Source organism: Tetrao urogallus (genome assembly GCF_951394365.1).
Source record: "Tetrao urogallus genome assembly, chromosome: 9".
Taxonomy (NCBI): Eukaryota; Metazoa; Chordata; class Aves; order Galliformes; family Phasianidae; genus Tetrao; species Tetrao urogallus.
In genome coordinates this window covers 19101247-19125183 of record NC_136822.1, presented here as the reverse complement: position 1 = coordinate 19125183, position 23937 = coordinate 19101247, and the positions used below count along the sequence as shown (strand labels likewise).

The 23937-nt window shown below is 47.1% G+C and overlaps 1 protein-coding gene across 8 annotated transcripts in view; it reads right to left on the bottom strand.

Annotated features, from left to right (window-relative positions):
- Nucleotides 1–245: 245 nt before the first annotated feature.
- The window catches only part of TNIK (TRAF2 and NCK interacting kinase), a gene marked incomplete at both ends in the record, with an annotated part of 137259 nt that continues 113567 nt past the window's right edge, over nucleotides 246–23937 (bottom strand). For 4 of the 8 annotated variants that reach the window (XM_079539879.1, XM_079539883.1, XM_079539881.1 and 1 more), the window contains 15 exons: nucleotides 246–329; nucleotides 1924–2063; nucleotides 2575–2734; nucleotides 3145–3294; nucleotides 4528–4628; nucleotides 5136–5270; nucleotides 5606–5749; nucleotides 5940–6110; nucleotides 6605–6719; nucleotides 10530–10694; nucleotides 12807–12933; nucleotides 16337–16521; nucleotides 20814–20837; nucleotides 21562–21659; nucleotides 22945–23108. In XM_079539879.1, coding sequence (XP_079396005.1) covers nucleotides 246–329; nucleotides 1924–2063; nucleotides 2575–2734; nucleotides 3145–3294; nucleotides 4528–4628; nucleotides 5136–5270; nucleotides 5606–5749; nucleotides 5940–6110; nucleotides 6605–6719; nucleotides 10530–10694; nucleotides 12807–12933; nucleotides 16337–16521; nucleotides 20814–20837; nucleotides 21562–21659; nucleotides 22945–23108 — 1963 coding nt within the window. The remainder of the gene's footprint in view (nucleotides 330–1923; nucleotides 2064–2574; nucleotides 2735–3144; nucleotides 3295–4527; nucleotides 4629–5135; nucleotides 5271–5605; nucleotides 5750–5939; nucleotides 6111–6604; nucleotides 6720–10529; nucleotides 10695–12806; nucleotides 12934–16336; nucleotides 16522–20813; nucleotides 20838–21561; nucleotides 21660–22944; nucleotides 23109–23937) is intronic. The other 4 variants (XM_079539880.1, XM_079539884.1, XM_079539882.1 and 1 more) reach the window with 1 other exon arrangement.

Below are 23937 nucleotides of genomic sequence, written 5' to 3'. Positions count from 1 at the left end.
AGAAAGAAAGAAAACAACCTCATAACCCACTATAACACAGCGTAATCGGGAGACCTCCAGAGGTGGTTTCCCTATCCCAAGCCACGCGCGGGGTGCGTGCCGAGCCCTCCCCAGGGCGGCAGGGGAGCGTGGGGAGCGGTGATCCTCAGGGCCCTCCGCATCTGCCTCTACAGTGTTAGTCCACGTGTTTAATGTCCTTTAAATTAGAAATAATGCCACGAAGGTAAGTGCCAAGGGCTCTTCTGTTACCAGTTCATCATGGAGTTTCTGTTGAGGGTCATGAAAAATACTTGGCTGCTTCCTCCGGATCTGACCGACGCGAAAAATACCTGTTTGGAAACGGGGGGAAAAAACTCAGTGAATGCTGATGATTTTTATGATGATCAGAAATAATCTGAACTCTCGTGGACGAGGGAAGCCACGGCTGGGCAGTTTCCTCTGCCTAAACTTCATTGCCTGCTCATTTCTTTGGGTGACTGCAGTCATGGTGCTACACTGGGTGTAACAATCTGGGCAGAAAGGCTGCTGGAGCTGCTGGAGGCACAGAGCCCAGCCTGGGGAAGTGGCTCAAAGTGGGCGCAACACAGCCCAGGAAGGATCCAGCCCCGTGAGCCCACGCATCACAGCTCAAATCCCAACCACTTCAAAGCGAGCGTGTAACAACGCCTCCATTGCTATCACCACTGCAGAGAGCAAGGTTTGGAATAGTCTACAAATACCACGTTTATCACATTACTGCCACAGCATTACTTATTGTGCAACGTTAATACGACTGCTTTCAGTGATTTATATCTTGCTAAACGTTAACCTTTTGGGTCAATACTCACACACACACTGTGTTACACAGTGCTTAACTGCCTCAGATTGAAATGCTTTTCTTTGCAGAAGTTTTTTATATTATTTCAGCGACTTCCGAAAGCTAAATTGGGGAAAACCCAAACTTTCCTTCAATACATTCAAGGCACAGAGAGGTACTGGGCCTCTCTATGAAGAAGGCTCTTCTGTGTCCACCATTGTTGGACCACAGCAGAAGTCTTGAAAAATAAGTCATCGTGTGCAAATATTTAAGGGAACGCTTCCACAGGTCCTAATTTTAAATCATTGAACAGGCAGGCCAACTAAATAAACCAATTGCAGCCTCCAATCCTATTTATCGCATGTTATTAAACCCTACTCTGGCGACAGAGCAATCAGTGTCTGCATGTGTTTTGTGCCTGTGCTCCTCACAAAACAATTCCCTACTGCATGGTCTTGATTTATGTTGGTGAAACCCCGTGCCACAGGAAATACTGACAGCAGACATCGGGGCTGAAAACAGATCTCAGTATTCAACTATCCCTGCCATGAAAACTTTCCTTTTCCTCCAGACAATCCTCCTTCCCTCATTCCCTGTGCACCTTCACACCTCAGCAACACCCAAGGCAGGGGTCATCCATGCAGCCATACAATTTTATGATGCAAGTGCCTTTACACACGGCTCTGCTGCCCCTGCAGAACAGCATTTATCAGTGCTGTCTACAAGAAAAGAGAAAACACTACGATGACAAAACTGCATTTGAACTGAAAATGCATCATAATGTTTCTATACCTCCATTCAAATTAGGGCTGTCACACAACCTTAGCACTACCATTTCTCAACATTGCAGAGCTTATTTGGTGGCCTCAACTGCTAATGGTCAGATGCAACATTTGAGAGGAATTCAAGCTAAGTCCGTGGGGACATCAGTCTGAAGTAGAAGAGCATTTGTTGACAGGCTGAGATCTTCGTCCACTGAAGAAAACTAACTGGGATGGGACTTATGGGCACCGTTTATTAAACAAGACCTTGAGCTTAATTACTTATTAACCCCAAGACAAACTAGACTGTCTAAAACTGATCGGTTTTACCTTAAAGCACGGATACAAATTTTGCAGTGGACTTACCTTATCATTTCTTTCACATAGAAACTTTAATCTTTGAGCTCTCTTGTGCATAAATACTCCGTCCAAATGTCCCGTCTCCACTGACCGAATCTCAATAGCTTTCTCTCCCCAGCCCATTATTTGATTGGAATGAATGTAGGCTGTCGAAACAAAACGTTTGGTAGGTGTTACCATGTGTGCTGAGCTCAATACTACACCATGGGTAGGAATTCAAAGTCTTTGCAGGTGAATTACAGAGCTCTGCTGAATAGCCTTAACATAGCAGTTTTAATCCAGAAGTAATCCTGCATTTAAGGAGAATACAAATCAGTTCTGCTTTCTGCAGGTGAGGAGCTGGGACAGTGACCCACCCGCACAGGCCATGGGGCTGAGCAACCCAGGCTCTCCCAGCTCCCATCTGGCACTAACTCCAGTCAACACAGTACCCCACCAATGTAACAGTTTATACTTGGGATAAAGCACAGTTAGTATCTTCAAAAAGTCATTTGCTTTTACTGTCCAGAACCAAACTACAGACATTTGGCAACTACATCTCTTACCTGGCTGAGAGAAATTTCCCTTGATAAACAAAATCCCAAATAAGCAGCACGCCTGACTCTGCACCTTATGTCATTTCTACTTTATGAAGGTGAAGGGGAAGGGTTGACCTACCCACAGAAGTAGGCATTTCTCCCCACTGGAGCACCACATCTTTAGTTATCCGTCCGTAGGTGTTCACATAAACACCTTCATCCTCGTAGCACACAAGCATCTCCATCCCGTCTGTTTTAGGCAGGATGACAATGGCATGAGGAGTAATATTGCCCTGAATCTGCAGTTAAAATAAACACCCTACAGGTCAGAATTACATTGAATGGAAGAAGTGGTAAGGGGAAGGGAGCAAAGCTGTAGAAAAACAAAACCCCAAGCCACACTAACCACAAAACCCGCATTCCATTCCACAAAGCTTTTCCACTGGCTTTTAGAGATAAGCCTGAAGGGGAATCAACTGCCATGTTTACACTACTGCCAAAGCTGTCTTACACAGCAAGGATGAGCAGGGTCAGCAATTATACAGAGATCACAACACGTACACCCAAAGATTGACACCTGGCAGTAACACTGATCAGCAGCTGCTGACTGATGAATCAAAGTCAAATTAGGCAAATAAACCCAGAGTTTTACAGGTAGCTCTAGGGAGGAAATGTTCCCCTCTCTGAGCAGTGCTCCCCATATACTCACGTGAGATGGTATATAGATATCGTAAGAGTTCCCAGAATCTACATCAATCACATGGAAACCAGTGTGTGATCCAAAGATAACCTTGAGCCTCTGACCCTCTTCTACAGTGAGATCGACAAGCAGCGGTTTGTGCTGGAGATCTGCAAAAGACTTTTATAACCCCTTTAGTGAGTACCACAGAAGAAACAGCAAACCCCATGGCAGCCCCCCTGATACGGTTTTGAAATTGCATTTGTTTGAACATGCTTCCTATGAAGCGTGTCATTATTTCTGTTCCTCATGCTGTTCCTCAGTCATATGCCCAGGGAAGCACCCACTCACTCCAGCCTTCCCAGCACACAGGTGCTCACCCTGTCAGGCACAGATCTTTTCCCCAGGGGCAGCCCTTGCTCCCTGTGCAAGTACTGACTCCCAGCAAGGAAATCAGTACTTCCAACTGCCTGAACAGATCCGTGCCTACAAGGCAAGGTGAGGATTCTCAGCACCCAGATGGGAGGAGCAGCACCAGGAGTGCTGGGCAGCATCCCCACTAAGCCCACATCCACTAATGCTGCTGAGCTCTTCACGTCACCCAGCCCGTTTATTCTGGCTTTTGTTCAGAGAAAGCAAATGTGACCTAATACCAAATAAGCCCGTTTCTTCTGGAAGGATTCAAAATGAGATTACTCAGCATGGAAGTCTCTAGGAGGCACCGCCCCTTGTGACTTGCTGCTGCACAGAGCTTAGAACAAAAAGTGCTTTAAAGTACTAAGTACAGCACAGCCTCTGGCAGGTTATGTAGGAGAAAGGTCTCACTGAAGGAAACTGGGGTAGATGAAAAGGGAGAGAAAAACAGCGGGTCGCTCCCCTGCACTTTCTTGGTACAGAATCCACACTACAGAAGGGAAGAGCACCTTGCAAAACAAACATGGAAAATAACACCAGCCTGATTTCACTCTCTGTGGCTAAAGCAAGCAAACAAGGTTAAAAAAAAATCCCCTAAAACCTCAACTCTGCTTTATTAAAGGACATTTGGTGAGCTTTCTACAGCTTCTGCAATGAAGCCTCCCAGGATAAGCGATATTAATGCTTCACTGGTAGCCATAAGCAGCACATATCACATCTCTGCAGCCACGGGCTTCATAACATTTCTACCAGGGCAAGTACAGTGATGATAACGCTTTTGAGGAGTGGTTTTGTTTGTGTCCTTGAGGTCTGAAAGCCCTGGCACTGCACAGCAAGACTGAAAGGAAACCCTGCGGGTGCTTATCTTCATTGGCCCTCAAAGACGATGCGCTGTCTGAGGAGATGGACTATAAGCAAAGCACTTTCCTACTCCACACAGTACAGAAACCTCATGTGTTTACAATCACAGAGCGTATTCTGGTGACAAGGCACACATACCTTAAATGCCATGAACTTGTGATATGGTTTAGGAGCCCAAGCATAGATCTCCACAGCATTCTTTAAGGCAATCACCAGGAACTTGATTCTTTCGTATTTCACTAAAATTAAAACAAAAGATGTTTAAAACATTCTTTTTTGCTTCAAGATGGCACAGTTTATCTCTAGAAACAGCTGCTAAAGCTATCTCTCTGTTGATTTGCACGTAGTAGCATCCACCTAACACATACAGATGAGTAGAAAAAGTATTTCTGGCTGTTGTCTACCCATAGTTTCAAGAAAAATCATCAGATCAGATCTAGGACTACAGAATAAAAATCCCCAAAGACTCCAAATATCTTTTGCTTGTAACTTATGCAGCACACAATCAATGTGACAAACTGGAAGATGTTTACCAAGGCATTTTATCACACAGGCTGTGATGGAGGCACTCCAAGTACTGTGGAGCAGGCAAGGAGCCCGGGGCAGTCCAACAAGCATCACCTCTCCAGGCTCAGAGCTATGGGCACACAGCCTCTTCTCACTGCTTAGTCTCCCAGCTGCTCATTTCATGGCTGTACTTGGCACTACAAATTCCTCCATGCAGCACAGTGGCCCCAGCCACTCACCAACTTTGTAGTGGATGCAGCCTTCCAGATCCCCAACCGTGATCCAGCCCTGCTTCTTCTCTACTTCGGGGTCGTTGTGTAAAATCCTGTTTCTCAGCCAGGAGAGATAATACACTCGCAGCTTGTTCTTCTTTCCTGTTGGCAAAGGGAAACTCAGCCATAAGAGGCAGCAAGAGGTAAAAGAGCAGCATGCAGCCCCAGGAATGGCCCCAAGCTCCAGCTCTCTGTGCACAGCCTTACTGGGTTTGCATGGGAAACTCTGAGATTCCAATGTTTATTTTTCCTCAAGGAAGATAAAAGTAAAGCTCTTTTCACAATGACATTGAAAAGCTTTACAGAAATGATGATACAGCTCAAAAGCTTCCCAGATTTGATGACCAACCATCCTCAACAGGATTCCCACACTAATTTCCACATCCTCATTTCTCACATTTGGAACCAGAAGGTCAGAGATGGGGTGAGAGGAGCACCTGATATTGTCACGAGGACATTCAAGCCCTCGAGTACGTCCATCTGCTGGAACCGCCGTCTGTTGATCAGGTTGTAGACCTTCCCTTGCCCGCTTCGGTCCAGCAGCATCAGGCCATTTTCTGTGCCCACCAGCAGATTTACACCTGAAACAGAGGGACCAATGGGCACAAGGAGCCATGGCTGCTGCCCACCAGAGGATTACAGCCCAAGCTCATTCTTTGCTATCTCTAAGCGACAATGGTAACTAAGGGCAGCATTCCCATTCCCACAGACAAGAAGCATCACTCTTATACCAAAGGGTCTCAGCTGACAGAGCTGTGACCAGGAGCTCACCCCACAAAGCAGCACACAGTATCTCCGAGTTGAAGCGCTTCTTATACTTCCTTATCTCTGGGGTGTCACTGTGGGGACGGATGTTGGTGGGGTTCACGTTCACCACGGAGATCTTCCTGGCTTCATTCAGCTTGGCCTGCTCCTGTCTGAGCAGCTCGCTGGTGAACAGTGCTTACAAGGAAACAACAGGACAGTGAGGTGTGATTGGAAGCAAATTCTTGCTTTTTTTTTTTTCTGATAGAGACGTCATCACTCTGTTACAAGCTGCAAGTTTTGGGAGGTAACATCAGTATTTTCTCATGGGCTGGAAGCAACACTGAAGCAGTAACAGGGATCATCCCCAGACCTCCAGCACTGCCCACAGGGATGACCAACCCTAACCCTGTCCACATGCATTTATTTTCAGTGAGTTCTAAGCAACTGTAAGCTTCTTGGAGTGACTGCCACCTCCTGGCTCTGCCAGGAACAACTCTCCCAGGTGCCCAGGCAGACAGGGATGGGTGGACTTCCTTGTCTTCTCTCTTTCTGGGGATATTTCACTGGTGATGGAGAGAAGGAATTGGATGGAAATTGGAAAGCACGAGGGTACAAACACAAGAGTAACTGAAATCTGAGAGGTTCAAGGGAGTTATTCAGGCTTCACAAACGGTCACACTGCCTCCTACCAGTAGCAGATGACTCTTCATCCTCATCTTCATCTTCATCGGTAGGCGAGGTCTGATACACTCTGGTGTCCACAAAGGGGGTGAAAGAGGCTTTGGTGCTACTTCCCATTCCATACTGCAAAATAAAGACAGAAGACTGAGCTCAGAGCAGAGAAATAACACTAACATTTGGTGTGTGTGGCTCTGCAATGAGTGCAGTGCCTATCCCTGTGGCGCCCTTTGTGAGCCCTCTACGAACATTTACTCCTCCTCCCCCAGATGTGATCACAGACAACATTCCACTGGATTTGTGAATGCCTCTGGAGCAGCAGAGAACAAGAAGTGCAGGCACGGGGAGCAGTGCCCAGTGCCACGGGCTCGGCTTGCAAGTAGAAGCACAGCACAGCCAGACTGGTTAGCGGAGAAGCCGCAGTGTCAGAGGCAAAAGTGAATGCAGGGTTGAACAATTTCTCCGCACACAGCACATCTATCTTAAAGCCCAGGCTGGGATGTCAGTGGCAAGGGGTTGCTTCTCCCATTAATGTGACTGCCCCACGAGTCACCCCACTGCAGTGCTCAGCACAGGATGGGGAATGCAGATGTGAGAACACAGCACATCCCACACTGCTCCATCCTCCCCAGCTCTGGTCTCCACCACATGTCACTTGTACGGCAGGGATGGGTTACTTGCAATTCCAAGGAAGTATTTTAGATTGTCTACAGCATTTCAGGTGAGGCTTCAGAAAAGGCCATTTCTGAGTCAGGAAAACTGAACGCAAACATATTGTAAGGAATGGGGACTGGAGCACCTCCCCTATGAGGACAGGCTGAGGGAGCTGGGCTTGTTCAAGCTGGAGAAAAGAAGGCTGCGGGGTAACCTCATTGCAGCCTTTCAATACCTAAAGGGAGCCTACAAACAGGAGGGGAATCAATTCTTTGAAAGGATTGATAGCTGCAGAACAAGGGGAAATGGTTTTAAGTTGAGGGAGCGAAGATTTAGTTTGGATGTCAGGGGGAAATTCTTTCCAGAGCGAGTGGTGAGGTGCTGGAACAGCTGCCCAGAGAGGCTGTGGATGCCCCGTCCATCCCTGGAGGTGTGCAAGGCCAGGCTGGATGGGGCTCTGGGCAGCCTGGTTTAGCATTAAATGAGGAGGTTGGTGGCCCTACATGTGTTTGGAGATTCATGATCCTTGAGGTCCCTTCCAACCCGGGCCATTCTGTGATTCTGCGATTCTGTGAATGCCAGAGCCAACACTTTGCCAAGGGGATCTAAATAGGAACAAACAGCAGCACCACACTGATTTCTTTTTAAAACCATTGCTTTGTTAAGGCAGAAAACGAGGCTAAGCTTTCTCCCAAGCAAAATGACATCCTTACTTGGGAGTCCAAGTGCCACGATTTCCCCCCTCGCTGAGCAGCTTATTCCTCCTATCACAGTATTTATCCAGGGTGCTCTTTATTTGTGACCTACATTAAAAGCTGTAACAGCAGCAAAAATCAAATCTTCCTGCAGCAGCAGCAGGGCTGTTCGTGTCCCAATTCCCTGGGATGTTGTCCTCAATGGGAACACACCTTGCTCAGCCCCCATACCACCAGGTCTCCCAAGAAGGAAGGGAAACACCCTCACTCCTGCCTGAGGCTTCTCGAGGGGCACGTGAGCAGAACAGCCCCAGAAGTGCCCCCAGCCCATCCCCAGCAGCACTGCATGCTGTGGGTGAGCACACAGCTCTGCACTGCGCCTGCCTCCATCCACATTCCCACGGCCTGGAGACAGCCCTGTGTTGCCATAGAAACAGGATGATTTCAAAAAAGAAAATGGTAATGGAGACCCATGTAAGGAGCTTGCAGCCTGAGGCAGAGAAGGCTGCAGTAACAGATACCAGATTTACATATACTGCATGGCCCAAATATACTTATATGTACACGCAAGATATACTTGCTACTCTGTGCTTCTTTCACATCGAATAAATACACATTTTTTTCCTGTGCTGGGCATCTTTTCCATAAAGCACCTACAACTCAAAGAGGGAAGAAATATTCAGTATTTACAGGGATGCTTTCCAGCTGAGAGCCAGGTGCTTTCATACAGGTGAACTATGATGAACTCCCTCCTTCCAACCCCCCAAGCAGTTCCTCCCTCTTTGCTCAGATTCAGCTGTTCTTCTCCTAAGAAGGTCACATTTTAAGAACTTCCAAGCCTGTTATTTAAATACTAAACCCTCATCTTCCTTCAGGTCCTGTTCAATTGATTATAAAGCTCTGTTTTGGCTTATGGAGACAGCACCAAGCTGCAGGGTGAGATAGTGCTGGTCCTTTCAGACCCACTCCTTCCTGACACACTGCAGCACCGTTTGTACAGGGGGAAACAGTGTGGAAGAGCAGCCTGACAACTGTCCCACACATCCCCTGCAGTCCCCACACTCATACAGCTCTGGAGGCTTTCACAGCTCTGTGTGCAGCTCACTGCAGCTATCCCAACAGACCTGAGGTTGCTCCGTGTGACATTCTCACAGTTCCCATCCATGCGCCTTCAGGACAACGCAGAGTGTCTGTCAGTGCACCCTACCTGTGGCCCATGCTGTTAATATGGCTGGGCACCATAAGCAGGGCTTTAGCTTCAGCTTCAGCTCTGAGATGGGCTGAAGCAGAGAGCCCTAAAGCATCCATCTGCGGTCCCACAGAGTGCAAGCCAACCCCACCTGCCAACACAGGCAGAGCTTGCTTGCCCATGCCCTAAGGGCATCCTTATGGAAACGGAGACATGCTTTAGCTCCACTACCCTACAGCACCACTGGGACAGGCACAACACTGATAACATCAACAGTGTGGATGCAGTGCCCTGCATGAGAGCAGCTGTGCACAACACCTCCCACAAAGACACGGCTGTAGGGGTCTCCACACAATCAGGACAAGGGATAACCTCCAAGTAAGGTGCCTATGCCACTGCCTGCCAGTCTGCAGGCTTTATGAGTCACCTGGAAGAACCGAATCCCAAACTTTCCACTTACACCCACTCCTTGCTCAGTCGGCCCTAAAAATGCAGTTTCAGAAATGGAAAAGCTCCTCTTGCCTGGTATTCCATAAATGAATATATTTAAAGCCTATTCTTGCAAACTGTCTGCTCATGTTTAAGCAGTCCCAGGATGACTCTGGAAGGTGTTACTTCAGGACCAACTGTCTCAGCGCTGCTTTTCAAGGCAGCAAGGAAATGGATAAAACCTGGAGGTCAAGTCAGGCACTGTCTGTTCTTACATTTTATCAGCACACAATTCCAAGCAATTTGCATTTTTATACTGCTAGTAAAAGCAAACTGTAAAATGAGTACATCATCTCTACGAGAGAGGATGACAGAACTACCAATGTATATCCAACCAAACAAAAAGAAAAATAAGATGGGCTATTTAACACCAACCTGGTTGATTTCTCATGGGGAAACAGGGAAATACATGACCGTTTCCCACAGCTGCTGGTGGCAGCAGGACACACCAGTTCCCCTCTCTTACGTGTAACATCTTGTCCATGGTAAAAATTAGAAGTGTGCCATATTGGCTTTGGTTTTTCTTAACCTTTGGGATCACAAAGTCTCAGAGACTGCACACGTAGAAGCTGGGCCTGGTTCCTGTTAATGGCACCACTGGCTCATATTCTTTTTACATTTCCAGGTATGAGAAGATGGGGACTTTCACATCAGATTGCAGCATTCAAGCCATCATCACCAACACTTCAGCTGGTGGGTTGAGAAGTGGGCCCTTCTACCACAGGGCACAAACCCATACACCAACTACCCACCAGCTCCCCTTTCATTTCCCTACACTCATCCACACGGACTGGAAACAAAGAGAGAGAAGAGCAAAGGAAGCGAGGGAAGAAAGCAGAAAGGCCCCTCACGGGGCAGAGATGTTAATACTTGTTTAAAGCAATGCAGAGGAGAGCCCCCACCACCTACTTCAGGCACCGAGTCCATGTCTTGCGCATGCGTGGAGACTCGCCCCAGGGCCTCGGTCGGTGTGCCTGCAGGCGAGTGGCTTTGCTGCACCAGATCAGGGAGATTGATGTGGCCTGCAAAGCCATTGCTGGCTGCGTGGCCAGAACGCTTTTTTTCACCAGAGGTCTGCAGAAACACAAGGCATGAGGAAGAAAGAGAAGGGAAAAAAAAAAGGGAAAAAGAAGAGAAAACAACAAAACCAAGTTGTCTGCAGTCACCAGTTCCCTGAGCGAGAACAGGACAAGGACCCTCTCTGCTGTCTCCATCCCCATGCAATCTGGCAAGCGGCAAACCCCCCCCAGGAGAAATAAAGACAGGGTTAATGACAAAGTCAATACAGAGTAATTAGCCACATTACAACAAAAGGAGAAGCCTGATCATCGTTGTTTTGAGAAAAGGAACATAAGGCAGATTCTGCTCTCGCCACCATGGGTGCGAGCCCCATGGCTGCCCTGTGGCCAGCTCTCGTCCCAACACTGCTGCTAGCCACAGTGACAGCAGAATCTGTCCCCTGATCAGCGTGAGCTTTAATGGCTTTTCACTGCTACGGCGGCGAGTAGCCTGACCGCAAATGCCAACAGAGTCCCCGTTGCATGTTTCTTTAACCCAAAACAGCAGTGAACAGTGACAGCATCGCCCTCGCCTGCAGTGGCAGAGCTATTCACATCCTGCTCTGTGCACAGAATTCCCTGCAGCATCACTAGGAATCACTTGTCCGCAGAGGAAACCTCCCGGGGTGTTCTCAGGTGAATACTGACTACAGTTGCCCACGTCAAGCAAGCACTCAGCCATTCCAATACATTCCTCTTTTCAATCTCAACCTCATGTGAGGCAGGTGCTAGGAAACTTCTCCCTTCCCTGCCCATTGTTTTGAGGTATTTGCCATTCTGATGAACTCGGGTACAATGAGATTGTTAGAGAATTTGCCACCTATCAGGATTAGTGAAAAAATTCCTCAGAAACAGGCTCAGCAACTTATCGGTCTGCTCTGACAACATTAATCTATCAACTATTACCCCATCTTCCAAGCACCTCGCCATCCTGCCTGTGCAGGGTGGCACGTAAGCCTTTGCCCAAAGTCCCTGGAGGTCAGTGAGCCCTTCCTCTGGCTGAGACAGCTGTGGTCAGAAGAACAGAGTGAGCACCCTGCATCACGGGCTGGGTGTCTTAGAACATTCTCTCCTTCCAAAGAGATTTCCCCTCCTGCTTATCTTTCCTGTGGCTTTTAAACCTTCCTGTAAGTCTTGGTCTAGCTGACAGCTTCACTGGCTTGGCACATTATGGCTGCAATGCAATCCAACCTCATTTCAGAAATGCCTGACTTGTTTTCTTACTCAGCCTCTTCAGTGTTGCTGCCACAAGGATGTGCACAGGGCTGACCAAGCTTCAGAGGTCTCTGATCAGAACAGGTAAAGGATCAGGTGAGCAACAAACACTCTATAACTTCTTTGGAAACTTCTTTCTTGTAATGACCTGCTACCTGTCTTTGTTTCCAATGACACCACCAGCACGTTACAGGACAAAATGGAGAAACACTGGGGAAGGCCTTCCTCAACCAACAGGACATACCTTCTCCTGCCTCTTTTTTCAGTACCACTGATGAGAAATGACCAAGCTGTGCTGCTGTGTTAGCACTGTGCTTCCCGGGAGCAGGGAAAGTTGGGACAACAAGGAGATGTGGTCTCTGAGAATACGACAAAGGCACTGGGCCAAGATTTCTGAGTGGGAAAGCAGCAGCAGCAGCGATGTCTGCAGTATCTGGGTTTGATGGAAGCTGCACTCAGCCTTCCAGCCAACTGGCTTAATCCTCCTGAGCAGCACTGGCTGCCTGCAGCCCCACATAAAGCCTCCAAAACACCACATCTCCTGAACGCCTCCTACAGCTGTATTGTGGTAAAGGTTGCAAAGCCCTGGGGGAGCTTCGGGCCTGACTCCAAAAAAGCATTCTAAACCAAAGATAACTCCTGTTGCTTGGAGCTATACTGGGACTACAGTAGAGTTGTTTATGTGAGCATTCACCCCGCTGTGCTCCGGCATTACTATTCACTGCTGTTTGTAGTTCTGAGAAACATCTGCACTTGTCACATTTGCTGAGTGTAAATTGCATTAGGAGAGCACTAACGAGCACAATTTACTCAGTCATTTTGTGTTCCGGACACACAGCACTGTGAGTTGTTGTGCTTACATGGGCAAAACCTCCTGAAGATGCTCCATGGAAATCTTTGTTTTACAACTTACCTCTCTCACCATTAAAGTCCCTTCCCTTGAAATATTGCTAAACGTATCTGCATGGGAAGTCTCCAGACCGTGGGTTGTCACCATTCCCAGGTTGTATGGCTCATTGCTTCCAGGAATTCCTGTTGGTCTGAAGACAGAATAGAAAAGCATTAGTGACAGGCACCTCCTTAGCTAAACTAGATGAAAAATCTTCCAATTCAGTAATATTTCTAGACAGGGTAAGGCTTTCTATCGCACAAGAAGAAAAATGAGAAAACACAGCCATTTAAATGTCTGGAGAAATCACTGATGTGGTCAAAAATACAGGAATACAGCATCAGGTCAGGAAGATGGATTACTCCCACTACTGTCAACTCAAGTCAAGCAGTGCACGGGGTACCCAACCCACCACAGGACAACTCTCACAAACAGAGGGTGGATCCTGGCCACCTGCTCTGAACACCAGACCAGAAGCTTCATGTTACCATGTCTGCATTACACACCCCGGCTCCGCCTCGCAGCTTTCCACCATCATTCAGGTGAAGATGTAGCCCTAGCCCATGATTTAGCCCTGAAGGCATCAGAGAGGGAGGCAGAAAATAATTACAGGTCCCTTGTGTTAAAAGACCCACTCTGAGAAAGAGAGCATCATTCTGAGGCTGTTACCACTCTGGCATGGAACACACCCTGTCATTTTCAGATGAGATTTCGAGAAGTAAGAATAGATCTTGCAGTGAGAGGCAGACCTGGCTGCGGTGCTCCTTCCAGAAAGCCGCTTTGCAGCTGGCAATACACCAACGTTAATGAGGGTGCCTCTGCCACTCAAGCTGACAGTGATCAGCATCAAGGCTTTGGTTCCCTCATTACTGCAGCAAAGCACTCCCTGTCGATGGCTGATGCTGAGCGAGGCACCTGCACCTCTCCTCCAGCCCACCCACAGCTGGCCAAGCCTGACTCCAGCCAGACGTGCTCATGGTAAGGACACAGTGACCCCACTCTGCCATGCCCTGGCTTTCTGTTGTAACCATGAGAGGTTGGTTCTAGCAGTAACATCAGGACAAATTGTCTGGAGGAGCAATTCATGGTGTGGGTTTGATATCAGTCCACTTGAGAGATTAATGGGCTGTTTAATGCACCTCTTCTGTGCAGAAACATCATCAATCTCCTCCACGGGACCCAGCTCTGAGATACAGAATGCTGGGAGCAGCTGAGTTTATTTTTGGGTTGGAAATTTACTCTCAAACGTGAAATTTTAGGACTACCTCAGAGTGAATGTCACACGCGGTGAGCTCCCACCATACCTTATGATTTTACGTTACTAACAGATAAGCAGATTACATACAGTTCAAATACAACCATAAGCAAACGACAAAGCTCCTGGATTGCCCTGCGACAGCTGGTATGAAGGTGTTGCTGACACACCAGTTTCTTTGCATTTAAGAGCCACACACACCATCAGTTGTTTGCCATCAGTATGAATGCACTGTTCAGCACATCTTCACTCACATCACTTCATCACAACTCACAACGCAACACAAGACATCACACAACAGCACACCCTGCTTCCCCAGCACTTCAGTTTGCACCTCCTTCCTACCCTTTGCACTTCAATGCCACCAAAGAATGGGAAAACAACACGATTGTTCCACTTCCAGAAAAAAGAAAATTGAGGAAAAGGAGGCTATGTCAACTTTGAGAGCATGCTGTGAGTGAATGGAAGGTTCACGTAGCCCCAAATTCCCAAATTTCAGCAGCATGCACTCTGTAGGTCGCCCTGCAAGAAAGCCCTGGACCTGAGTGAGAGCTGGCAGGTATAGCCTAGAGAAGAGAGAGCTGGAGGGAACCACCACAGGCTTCAATACAGAAAAAGTATCTGCAGAGACAAAAGGAATAAACTCTTTCCTGTATTACAGAGAGAAAAGCAATGGGCTTTTTTTAAGCTGCATCAGGGGAGACTAGATAATGTTGGAATAAAGAGCAGCAAAGTACTCAAGAAGGATGTTCAAGGAAGTGGAGGAGGGATTAAAGATGGGTTATATGGAGATCATTCAGAAAGAGCAGGAAATGAGATGATCTCTCCCAGCCATCTAATGAAACATACCAAACACAGGAAAAATAAAGCTTGTGTAGAAAAAACAACCAACTACATCTGGATTGAACTCATGTTAACGTTCCCTCTGAGAAATGAGTGCAAAACCAAGCATCCGCTTTCTTTCCCCTCCACACACAGCTGTGCAGCTGAGCCCCTAGATTCCTGCACAGCCTTACGTACAGAGCTGCTAACCTCTAGCTCACATGCCAAAGAGCACACCTGCCCCTGTTCAGACACAAGGGGCTTGCACGTCAACGCACACCCCCTGGGGCATGTTTGTGGATGGGACAGGGTGGATAGCACTGGGCTGGGTGGATGGACTTGGGGCACTCATCTCACTGCCACGTCTGTCATCCCATACACCCAGCTGCAAAGCATTCGGGGGCATTTTCGTTCCTTGGGTTCCAACTCAAGGTGTTTTGTGGAAAGATGGCAGTGCAGATTAACCGCTTCTGATTAAACTCTTCTGCATGCAGCCCTAAGCTCCCTTCGTGAACGTGCAACTGCCCACCCGACTGCTGCATAGTCATGGCATCTCATTGCCTCCTGCCTTTCTCTGATGAATTCTGACTTCTCTGCTTCTCCTGGAAGAAAGCTCCAACCCAGGAACATGAAGTGGATCCTTCATGTCTCCCTGCTGCTACTGGTCCAGTCAAGGGATGGAGTATGGTACATCCCCATTGATTAGTAATCCACTTCAATTAGCAGGAGGAATGGAAATTGATCCACTAACATGCTAACAGGCCCCTCAAGCCTTCCCACCACTCTGCTGTGAATTTAGAAGTGCAGGGACTCAAACCCCTGCTGCCATGACCCGGAACAGCAACACATTGGTGGAGGAGCCTCAGTGAACTCAGTCTGCATGAAGGCAGTTGTGTCTTGTGTATGTCGATGCTATGCTTCCCTCCTCTCTCATCTAGTGAAATATTCAAAAGGAGAAGTGTCTGACAACCTACAACAGGGACACAAATGCTCTATTATAGCCTGCTGACTTTTTACTTTCAGCATTTTAGCCTGCACAGGGACTGAGCCAACAAGAGAAATCAATGACAAAAATCCCAGAACATTATGTGCTAATAATCCAGGCTCTAGTAGGTGGCACTGGTCAGGCTACCAAATACCATGCTTCATTATGGCTTGATCTGGAGCAAGACCAGACCAAAGAGCAGGCAGAGCGTCAAGCAGGTCTGCAGGCAGGAACAGGCCTGGGATTGACTTGGAATACAAGTTCAGTGAATGTGCAGTTAGAAAATCCAGTTTTCTCCATTAAACGCTCTAATTTAGATGAGGAAAAAGACACATCTGAGCAAACCACCCTCTGACACCATGATGCTGCTCCCAGTTCCAGCCACTGAACACCAGTGTGCTCTGATACGCCCCATACCACAGCTACTGCTCCTCCACAGAAAGGCACAGTGCTGCAGTGCTACGATTTCCCCCCAAACAAAGAGCTTCTTACATAAGCCTTGGGATGTCACTGACAGGCACGGTCCCATCGTGTGTCTCATTTTCCCCATCTTCCTCCTCTTCTTCGCTGCTCTCTGACTCCTCGCTGGAGGAAGAGTAGTCTGTCACCTTCTTCAGAGGGCGATTGGTCTCTTCGATGCGCAGCTCCCTCAGTTCTTTGGCTAAGGCCGTCAGATCCTAAAGGGGATGGGGGCAACAAAACAGGAAATCGACAGCTATTATGTCTGTAGTGAGAAGAAGGTCACACACATCTCTTCAAAAGCCAATGCTAACAGCACGAGCAACGAGAAATAGCTTTACAGAGTCATTACAAACATGAGACGAACGAAAGACAATGTTTGTAGCATGTAGCATTTATTAAACAAAACAAAACTGATTTATGCTCACTGAAAAATCAATAGCCAACCTCTTCTTTTTCTGTTTGGAACGTGTATGTGCATATAGATACACACACTTATATGTATATACACGACAAAATTATATTTGTTGGAAAAGGTGATGTTCAGTCACCATCATAGTAAACTGGAAAACGTCATTTCAAAGATTGGCATGGAGAATTTCCCCTGCAGGGTTTTCTCTTCCTTCAAACTTCTCAAAGAGAGCCCAGAATTGTATTTATTCTGTAATAAATGCATTTGGGAAGGAAGCAATGACAGCGTCTTCCATGGAGTGGTGCAATCCCCAAGTCAAGAGCTGCTTCAGTGAGGAGTCTCGGCTGCCAGGCGGCTGCGAGTCGCGGTGCGGGGCGCCCAGGGGAGCAGCCCAGCTCAGCGCAGCGCCCTGTGCAGCCAGACTTCTGAGTCATTGCTCTGAGTCAGCCACACACCAAAAAAAAAAAGAAAGAATAAATGCAATCGTTCAAAGAAAAAAATAAAACAAAAAATTCCTCAGCGGGAACCATTAAGCACTTTATGTGAGATGTGACAGCCTACAAGCTAGGGGAAAAAAAAGCCTTGAAGGGAGAAAAAGGTGGGAGCAGTCTCAAAACCTAGCAGTAATTTTTCAGTTTACCATGACTTTGATGAGGCCTCAGACCCGACAGTCATATCAAATAGACACCGCTATTTAAAAACAAGGAACATTGCAGGCACCGTGTAGAAAATAGACTTTTTGTTATCTTACATGCTTTTATAGCAATGCAGGGGGAAGCAGTAGGGCAAAAAAGCATGAGAGCTCTAATTAGAATGGGTTAGAGTACTCTGTTGCACAAAACATGCACATGACGAACAAAGCATCGCGATTGTCAGTCTTACCATTTCTCCCTATATTAGTGACCGAGGTAGCCATCAGTGCATTCGGTCAGAGATAAAGGATTAGGGAGAAAGAAACTCATTGAAAAATACTAAATTCCACAATCGTTTTATGGCCACATTCTCTCGTTACTGCGCGCCACACATTTCCAGTTTACCGTTCCAGCTGGGCGACTACAGCAATATTAATTATGGTTGCAAAGGGAGCTCTTAAAATCTATCCCGTCGACACGTGGAGAGGACGATGAAAAGCTTCTATGGCTGAGATGGAAACCCAGTTTGTTTTTAATCATATTTTGCAAGCAATTTGTACTTGGCCGTTATAAAGGACATAACAAGCTCTGCTGTGCCATTAGACCCCAAAGTGAAGCCCTCGTAGCTTCAAGTGGAGCAATCATTTATCCCCCATTCTATATACATCAAACAAAATGCTTTACTGACATTTGAATATGCTCTCGAGCCCCTCTGAATTGGGTCTGGGGCAAAGAACAGCTCTCAGAACCAAACCCTGACACTGGTGACGGAGCACCACGGGAGGTGCCCACCTTTGGTGGCGGTGGGACAGCGGGCCGCACCCCTGCATTCTGCTCCCAGTTGTGCCCTGTCCTGGGCACCCATGGGGCCTGGGAACCCAGACTGGGTTCTGGCCATGTGTGAGGACACCTCTGCTGTTGTGTTGGCTGTGCTGGCCATACCAAGCCTGGCTTGCCCTCTCTCTCCAGCACTGAAGTGTTTTCCACATGGCAAGAGAAGAAAAGTGAGGAGGAATGGACATCTTCTGTGCAAACACATTACTAAAATGCCTCATTTTACCTACGAGAAACTGCTCAGAAATTCAGTCCACACTAAAGTGTGTGGTGCTGGTTGATAACTAGGATTAAAGGTGTGCTTCAGAGCCTGCTGACATAGAGGAGAGACCCCCAGGGACAACAGAGAGCCCCACAGCCACAGATATCAGCACACGAAAAAAGCTAATGACAGAAATTTAGGATCAACCTATGCAGCAGACACCCATAATGGATGTTATACATCTTGCAAATCCAAACGCTCCCTGTAACTTTAAAGAGAGGCTCTTAATCATGATTAAAGGGAGAATGTGGTATTTAAAGAGTTTGTTTTTGATGCCAATATGTTTGGGATTGAAATACAGTCAAATCTGCAGTCATGACAACTAATTACTTTAATTAAGGCTGTAGCAGTTTCTAAGACATTATTGTTTCAGTGAAAATTTCAACAGCTTAACAATGCTCTCTGTTTAGAGCACAAATATGCCCTTTGTTGAGCACTTTCCTTTGCTTCGGATTAAAGCTTTTTCCACTTTGGAACGGACTTTAAGAGAAGAATGTGTAAGAGCCTCTTAGAATTGCAGGCAGATCTGCTGCACTGTGGGAGTAGCACTAAGCCCTGCCCTATCGCATGGACGGACCATGAAAAATGCATTTTGCACCTTCCCCTGCTCCATGTGCACAGAGGCAGCTCCCTGCCTGCACAAGGGCAGTGCCTAGCCAGCTTGGTGCTGCACCCCAAATCCACCTATGTGGCACCCCAGGCTGCACACAGAGCCTGATGTCCTCCAGGTGCCTCCTCCCAGAGCAGACCTTATCACCAAATAGGGTGGGATTGCTCAGAGTAAGGGTTGCACTCAGCAGCACCACAACACAAATGCACTGCCCCAAACCAAGCTCACCACCCCTGCAAGGCTGAAAAGCCAGGGTGTGCTGAAACCACAGACATACTCTTTGGTCATCATTAGGAGAGAGCCAAATATTTCTAAAATCAGCTTAATTAGTTCTTAATAACTAATTTGGAAGCTCTAATAGCAACAATACTCCCTAACAATACTATCAGAAAACTCATAGTTCCCAGTTAGAGCTTTGCCTCAGGATGGTTAATTCTTTGATGCTATCATGTTCTCTAGATAATGAGCACTTTGTAGGATTAAATGGCTTCTCCAAGTTGCTCTTGGACCAAAAACCATCTGACAATTAGAAATAAAGTGTTCTGTAGCTCCACATCTGTTTGAAATGTTATTATTGAAGGTGGCATAATATATTAAGTTAGCAGTATCAGTGCTCTTCAATTACTTTTAATTGCAAAGATGTCTTTAGATTTAATATTTGCTGGAATCAAGTCAGATTGGTTTCCAAAATCATACAGCTCGTTTAACTTGAATTTAGCATACATGCTGCCTTCCTCACACTGACTGACATGCTTTTTTCTCAAGAAAGCACCTCATTAAACTTGAAGCATTGCTCATTTTTTATCCAGAAGAACAAGTTAACTAATCAGCACGCTCTCCTCCTCCTTTTGTATTATTTTTCTATCAGCTTAAAAGCTGATCTGCCATCCACACAGGGTAGAACACATTCAAACTACCTTGCTAGTGATGCTCTGCACGGAGCAGGATCTGGCCCTCACTTCACATGATGGAGCTGCTGTAACGACCTGCTCTTTTAACAGGGCATCACTGTCTCACACTCCAAACACTTTTCCTTCCTTCCCTCTTCCTTTCCCTCCACCTTCTGATATTTCTGAACACTCAGAAGAAAACCTCAATGTACGAAGAATAAAGAAAGCACCCAAAACACTTCTCATGGGCTGGTGATAGCTGTGTCCCACCTACACCGCAGGCTGAGACTCCCAGCCAGTACAAACCACGACAGCTCCCTCACTCCCTCGATGCAGCTGATGGTCTGGTTTCTAACAGTGAATTATTCACCAGATTCACTGCTCTGTTTTCCTCTACTTGCCAAGTGCCTTCGCTTCAATTGGGCCTAAACTGCGTTTCAAATATAGCTCAATCTGCCCACTGAACTCAGCGGGCTCTGGCGGGCTGTAGCTGGGAGCAGAATCTGATGTGCGGCTCAGTCTGTCCGGATCCCCTCCACTGACACAAGGAAACTCTGTTCTTGGTCTGTATAAAAATGCAGCACAACGGTAGCAGGAGCTGCTGAGAGCATGAAGGTTCACACAGACCTGGCCTCCACTCACACCGTCTGCCAGTGGGTTCCGCACAGCCCGTGGGCAGGCAGGATGCACTGACAGCTCCATCCCCTCCCCGCAGGCAGGCTCGATGTGCCCACCAACATCTCCAACCTGACCCAACGCATGGCATTATCACCTTTTTGAATGGCAGCACCAAGAAAACCCGGTTTGATATTAAGCGCTAGCTAGGCAACCTCGCATTGGCATGACCCGCTGAGAAAAGATATCACTAACCTCATCTATAGCTTTCTTATAGCTCTGTGAGTAAGGGAAGATTAATCAGCATCAGAGGAAACAGATCGGGACAGGAAAAAGCCAGAGGAAGGGCAAGCAGGTTAGAAATAAAATTAGAATTGTTAGCTCAATGCTGTGGAGTGTAAAGAAAGAACAACATCAGCAAAACATTAATACATGTTATAAAAGAGAAGCAGTAGAAATTCATTTTGTTATTAGGCTGACTCTGAAGTTTTAAAATGCAACTGTCAACAACATGAAATCAAAAAGAAACACTTTGGATGAGATTTTGCTGGGCCTTTGCTAGCAGTAATGACACAGGAGTGTACAGAAAGCAGTACCCAGCTGGTTTCTGAGCTGTGAAGGCTGTCAGGGCCGCTCAACCAGCCTTCCCGAGCAGGAGCATCCCTTGGGCCGCTGCGGGGCACCATGCAGTACGGAACACAACAATGTGCCAGAGGCAGACACTGGGCCCAATCTAGCAAAGCACTTAAGCATCTGTTTAGTTTGGAAACACAGGCTTAAGTGCTTTCCCCTAGACTTGGGTTCCGGATCAAACTCATGCACTCTCTTAAAGCATTCCAATCTCCCACAGGCTCTTGCCATACCGCCGCTTTCAAGTCTCTCAGCTGGAGGAGCAGTGGTATTAGCCTCTTTTTTGGGGTCCCCACAGCTGCACTACTGCACTGGCCGGACACCTGGCCAATCCAACTGGCAACATTCCTGCAGGGAATAAGTTAAGACTCACAGCGGGTCGGCTTGGTCGCGTCACATCTCGGTTGTCTTCCTGCTTGATCTTAGGGGGCTCGTGGGAGAGCACGGGTGAGCCTTCGGGTTTGACGTTTCCTGGGCAAAAGGGAAGCAAAGAGAGAGGGAAACTAAAACTCTGACAGGGATGCAAACTGCACACTGGCCGGGGCACTGCCTGCTGCACATGCTGCTCCCAGCCCTGTGCAATGGTGGGCACAGGGGAGCTTCATCATCCTCCTGCTTGCACAAGGGCACTGCAGCCCCTCCTCAGCTATTCTATTGCCTGTTACGAGCAGGAAAACCATGGTAAAACTAGAAGACATCTCAAGCCTGGATCTCCTGCCAACGGGCACTTTCTACTCAACTAATGAAGTCTACCTGTCTTGCTTCTGTTTCAAAAAATCCCCCTGCTCCTCTCTGTCTGGCTGTTGCTGCAGTAAGTCTTCTCCCATCCCGCAGCAGAATTAAAGCCCAGCTCTGTCTCCACGCACAGGCTGCTCTCAGCACTGCTGCCTTTCTTGCTACCAAAGAAACAAATTCACTCCACAAAAAACAAGGCATGTGATAAATTAAAAGCTCTGCAGCACCTGACACTGCTAGGATATTACTCGTCACAGGATTCCTCATTAGCAAAAACTAAAACAAACAGAAAAGGACAATCAGTGATAAATTACTTTTACTGACTACCTAGAGAAGTGATTATTTCAACAAAAGACATGTCATCTTACAGTCAGGTCATAAAAAATTCAAAGCATGGATGCAACATTTGTTTTAATGCTCCTCAGTTCTGTGGATTTATATTCCAGAGCTGTGACAAAAATGTAGATAAACAGGCTGTCTGTGCTGTAGCAACTCCTAGTGAGATTAAATGGCAGAGCTGAAGATCTTTAAGAATGGCTCCGTGATGACAGGAAACAATTCAACTAGAAACATAAACCCAGTATAAACACAGTTCCTTTCTGAAAGCATTTTAGTGAAAGCAGCTTCCAGACTGATTTATTCCTCTGCTCCCACCTCACTCTTTGCACAAAGATGAAGATCAAAACCAAAGAAAGATACACCCATGCAATGTGGAAATGCATTCCCAAGAAACTGGCATGATCTGAACTTGGGTCAGTGAAGAAAGACAACCAGAACTCTTTTTTTTTTTTTTTTTTACAGCACAAACATCGTCTCCTCTTACACCAATTACTCATCAATGCAGTACTTTGGTAGAGCAAGGCAGCACCGAGCTGCCATCAGTATGCAGCAGTGCCTTCAGCAGCGTCCAGGCAGAAGGCAGTGCTGGCATCTCCGTTTACAAGTTAGTCAAAGAAGTACATCAGAAATGAGGAATGCTTTGATTTTTTTAAGGGACATCTGACAGAAGAAGCCACCTCACCTCTGACTCTGTTGCGCTCGCTGGAGCCAGCCTGGGAGCCTGGCTGGGAGCCGCCCTGGGAGCTGGGCTGTGAGCTGGGCGTGCTGGAGCTGGAGGAGCTGCCACTGCTGGTCCTCTGCAGAGGGCTCTCAATGATGGGCTCCGTCCTCCTCAGGTCTGGATTGCTGAGGGAGCACAAATAAGACTGCATCAGGGAGGCCACAGGGGCTCTGGGGCCGTCCCCAGCTGCCAGACAGTTGCACGGTCAGCAGATAGTTTTTCTGCTGGAGAAGACAGGGATGAAGTCTTCTCTTGTGCAACTACGGATCCTGTAAGCCCTACCGAAATCCATGGCAGCTTGAGAGACAGCAGAACAAGGGACCCAATACCTTTACAGAGCTGAATCACAGCCACAAAGAAACAAACATCCAGAGCAGTTTTATATGCTTGCAAAAAATTCCAAGCTGTTTTGCTTCAAACTCCCCTTCAGCCCATACAAGTGCAATGCTGGAGCTACCTGAATTAACTACCAATATCCAGAATAAAAGCAGGAATTTGCAAATGGCTGCTAGACAGCTATTTTTTTCTGAAGCAAGTATCTCAAATCTGCAACAAGGCTGCAGATCACTTTTGCCACTTATGCACACTTCGGGAGTTTGATGGCTTCACTTCACACTTGCACAAGTTACCCACTTCAAGCATTTTCTTCCTCCATTTCTTTCCCCCCTGTGCACATACAGAAGTCTTGAAGAAAATGCCTCCTCGACACACAGTGACTAATATCTCTCATGGTATCAGAAGCCTTTAGGAAACTTAACTCTTATTTGGCACTGAGTTGACATGTTTGTGCAGAGTTATGCAATTCGTTTTTATGTAATATTTCTGTTAAATGCTCTTATTATTCAAAGTCTCGTTAAAAATGTACAGAAAATTTTCTCCACTGAGTTCACTTACGACCTCGTGGACATACAAATCCCACTGTACTGCTGCCATGCCGTGCAGCACAGCTGCACT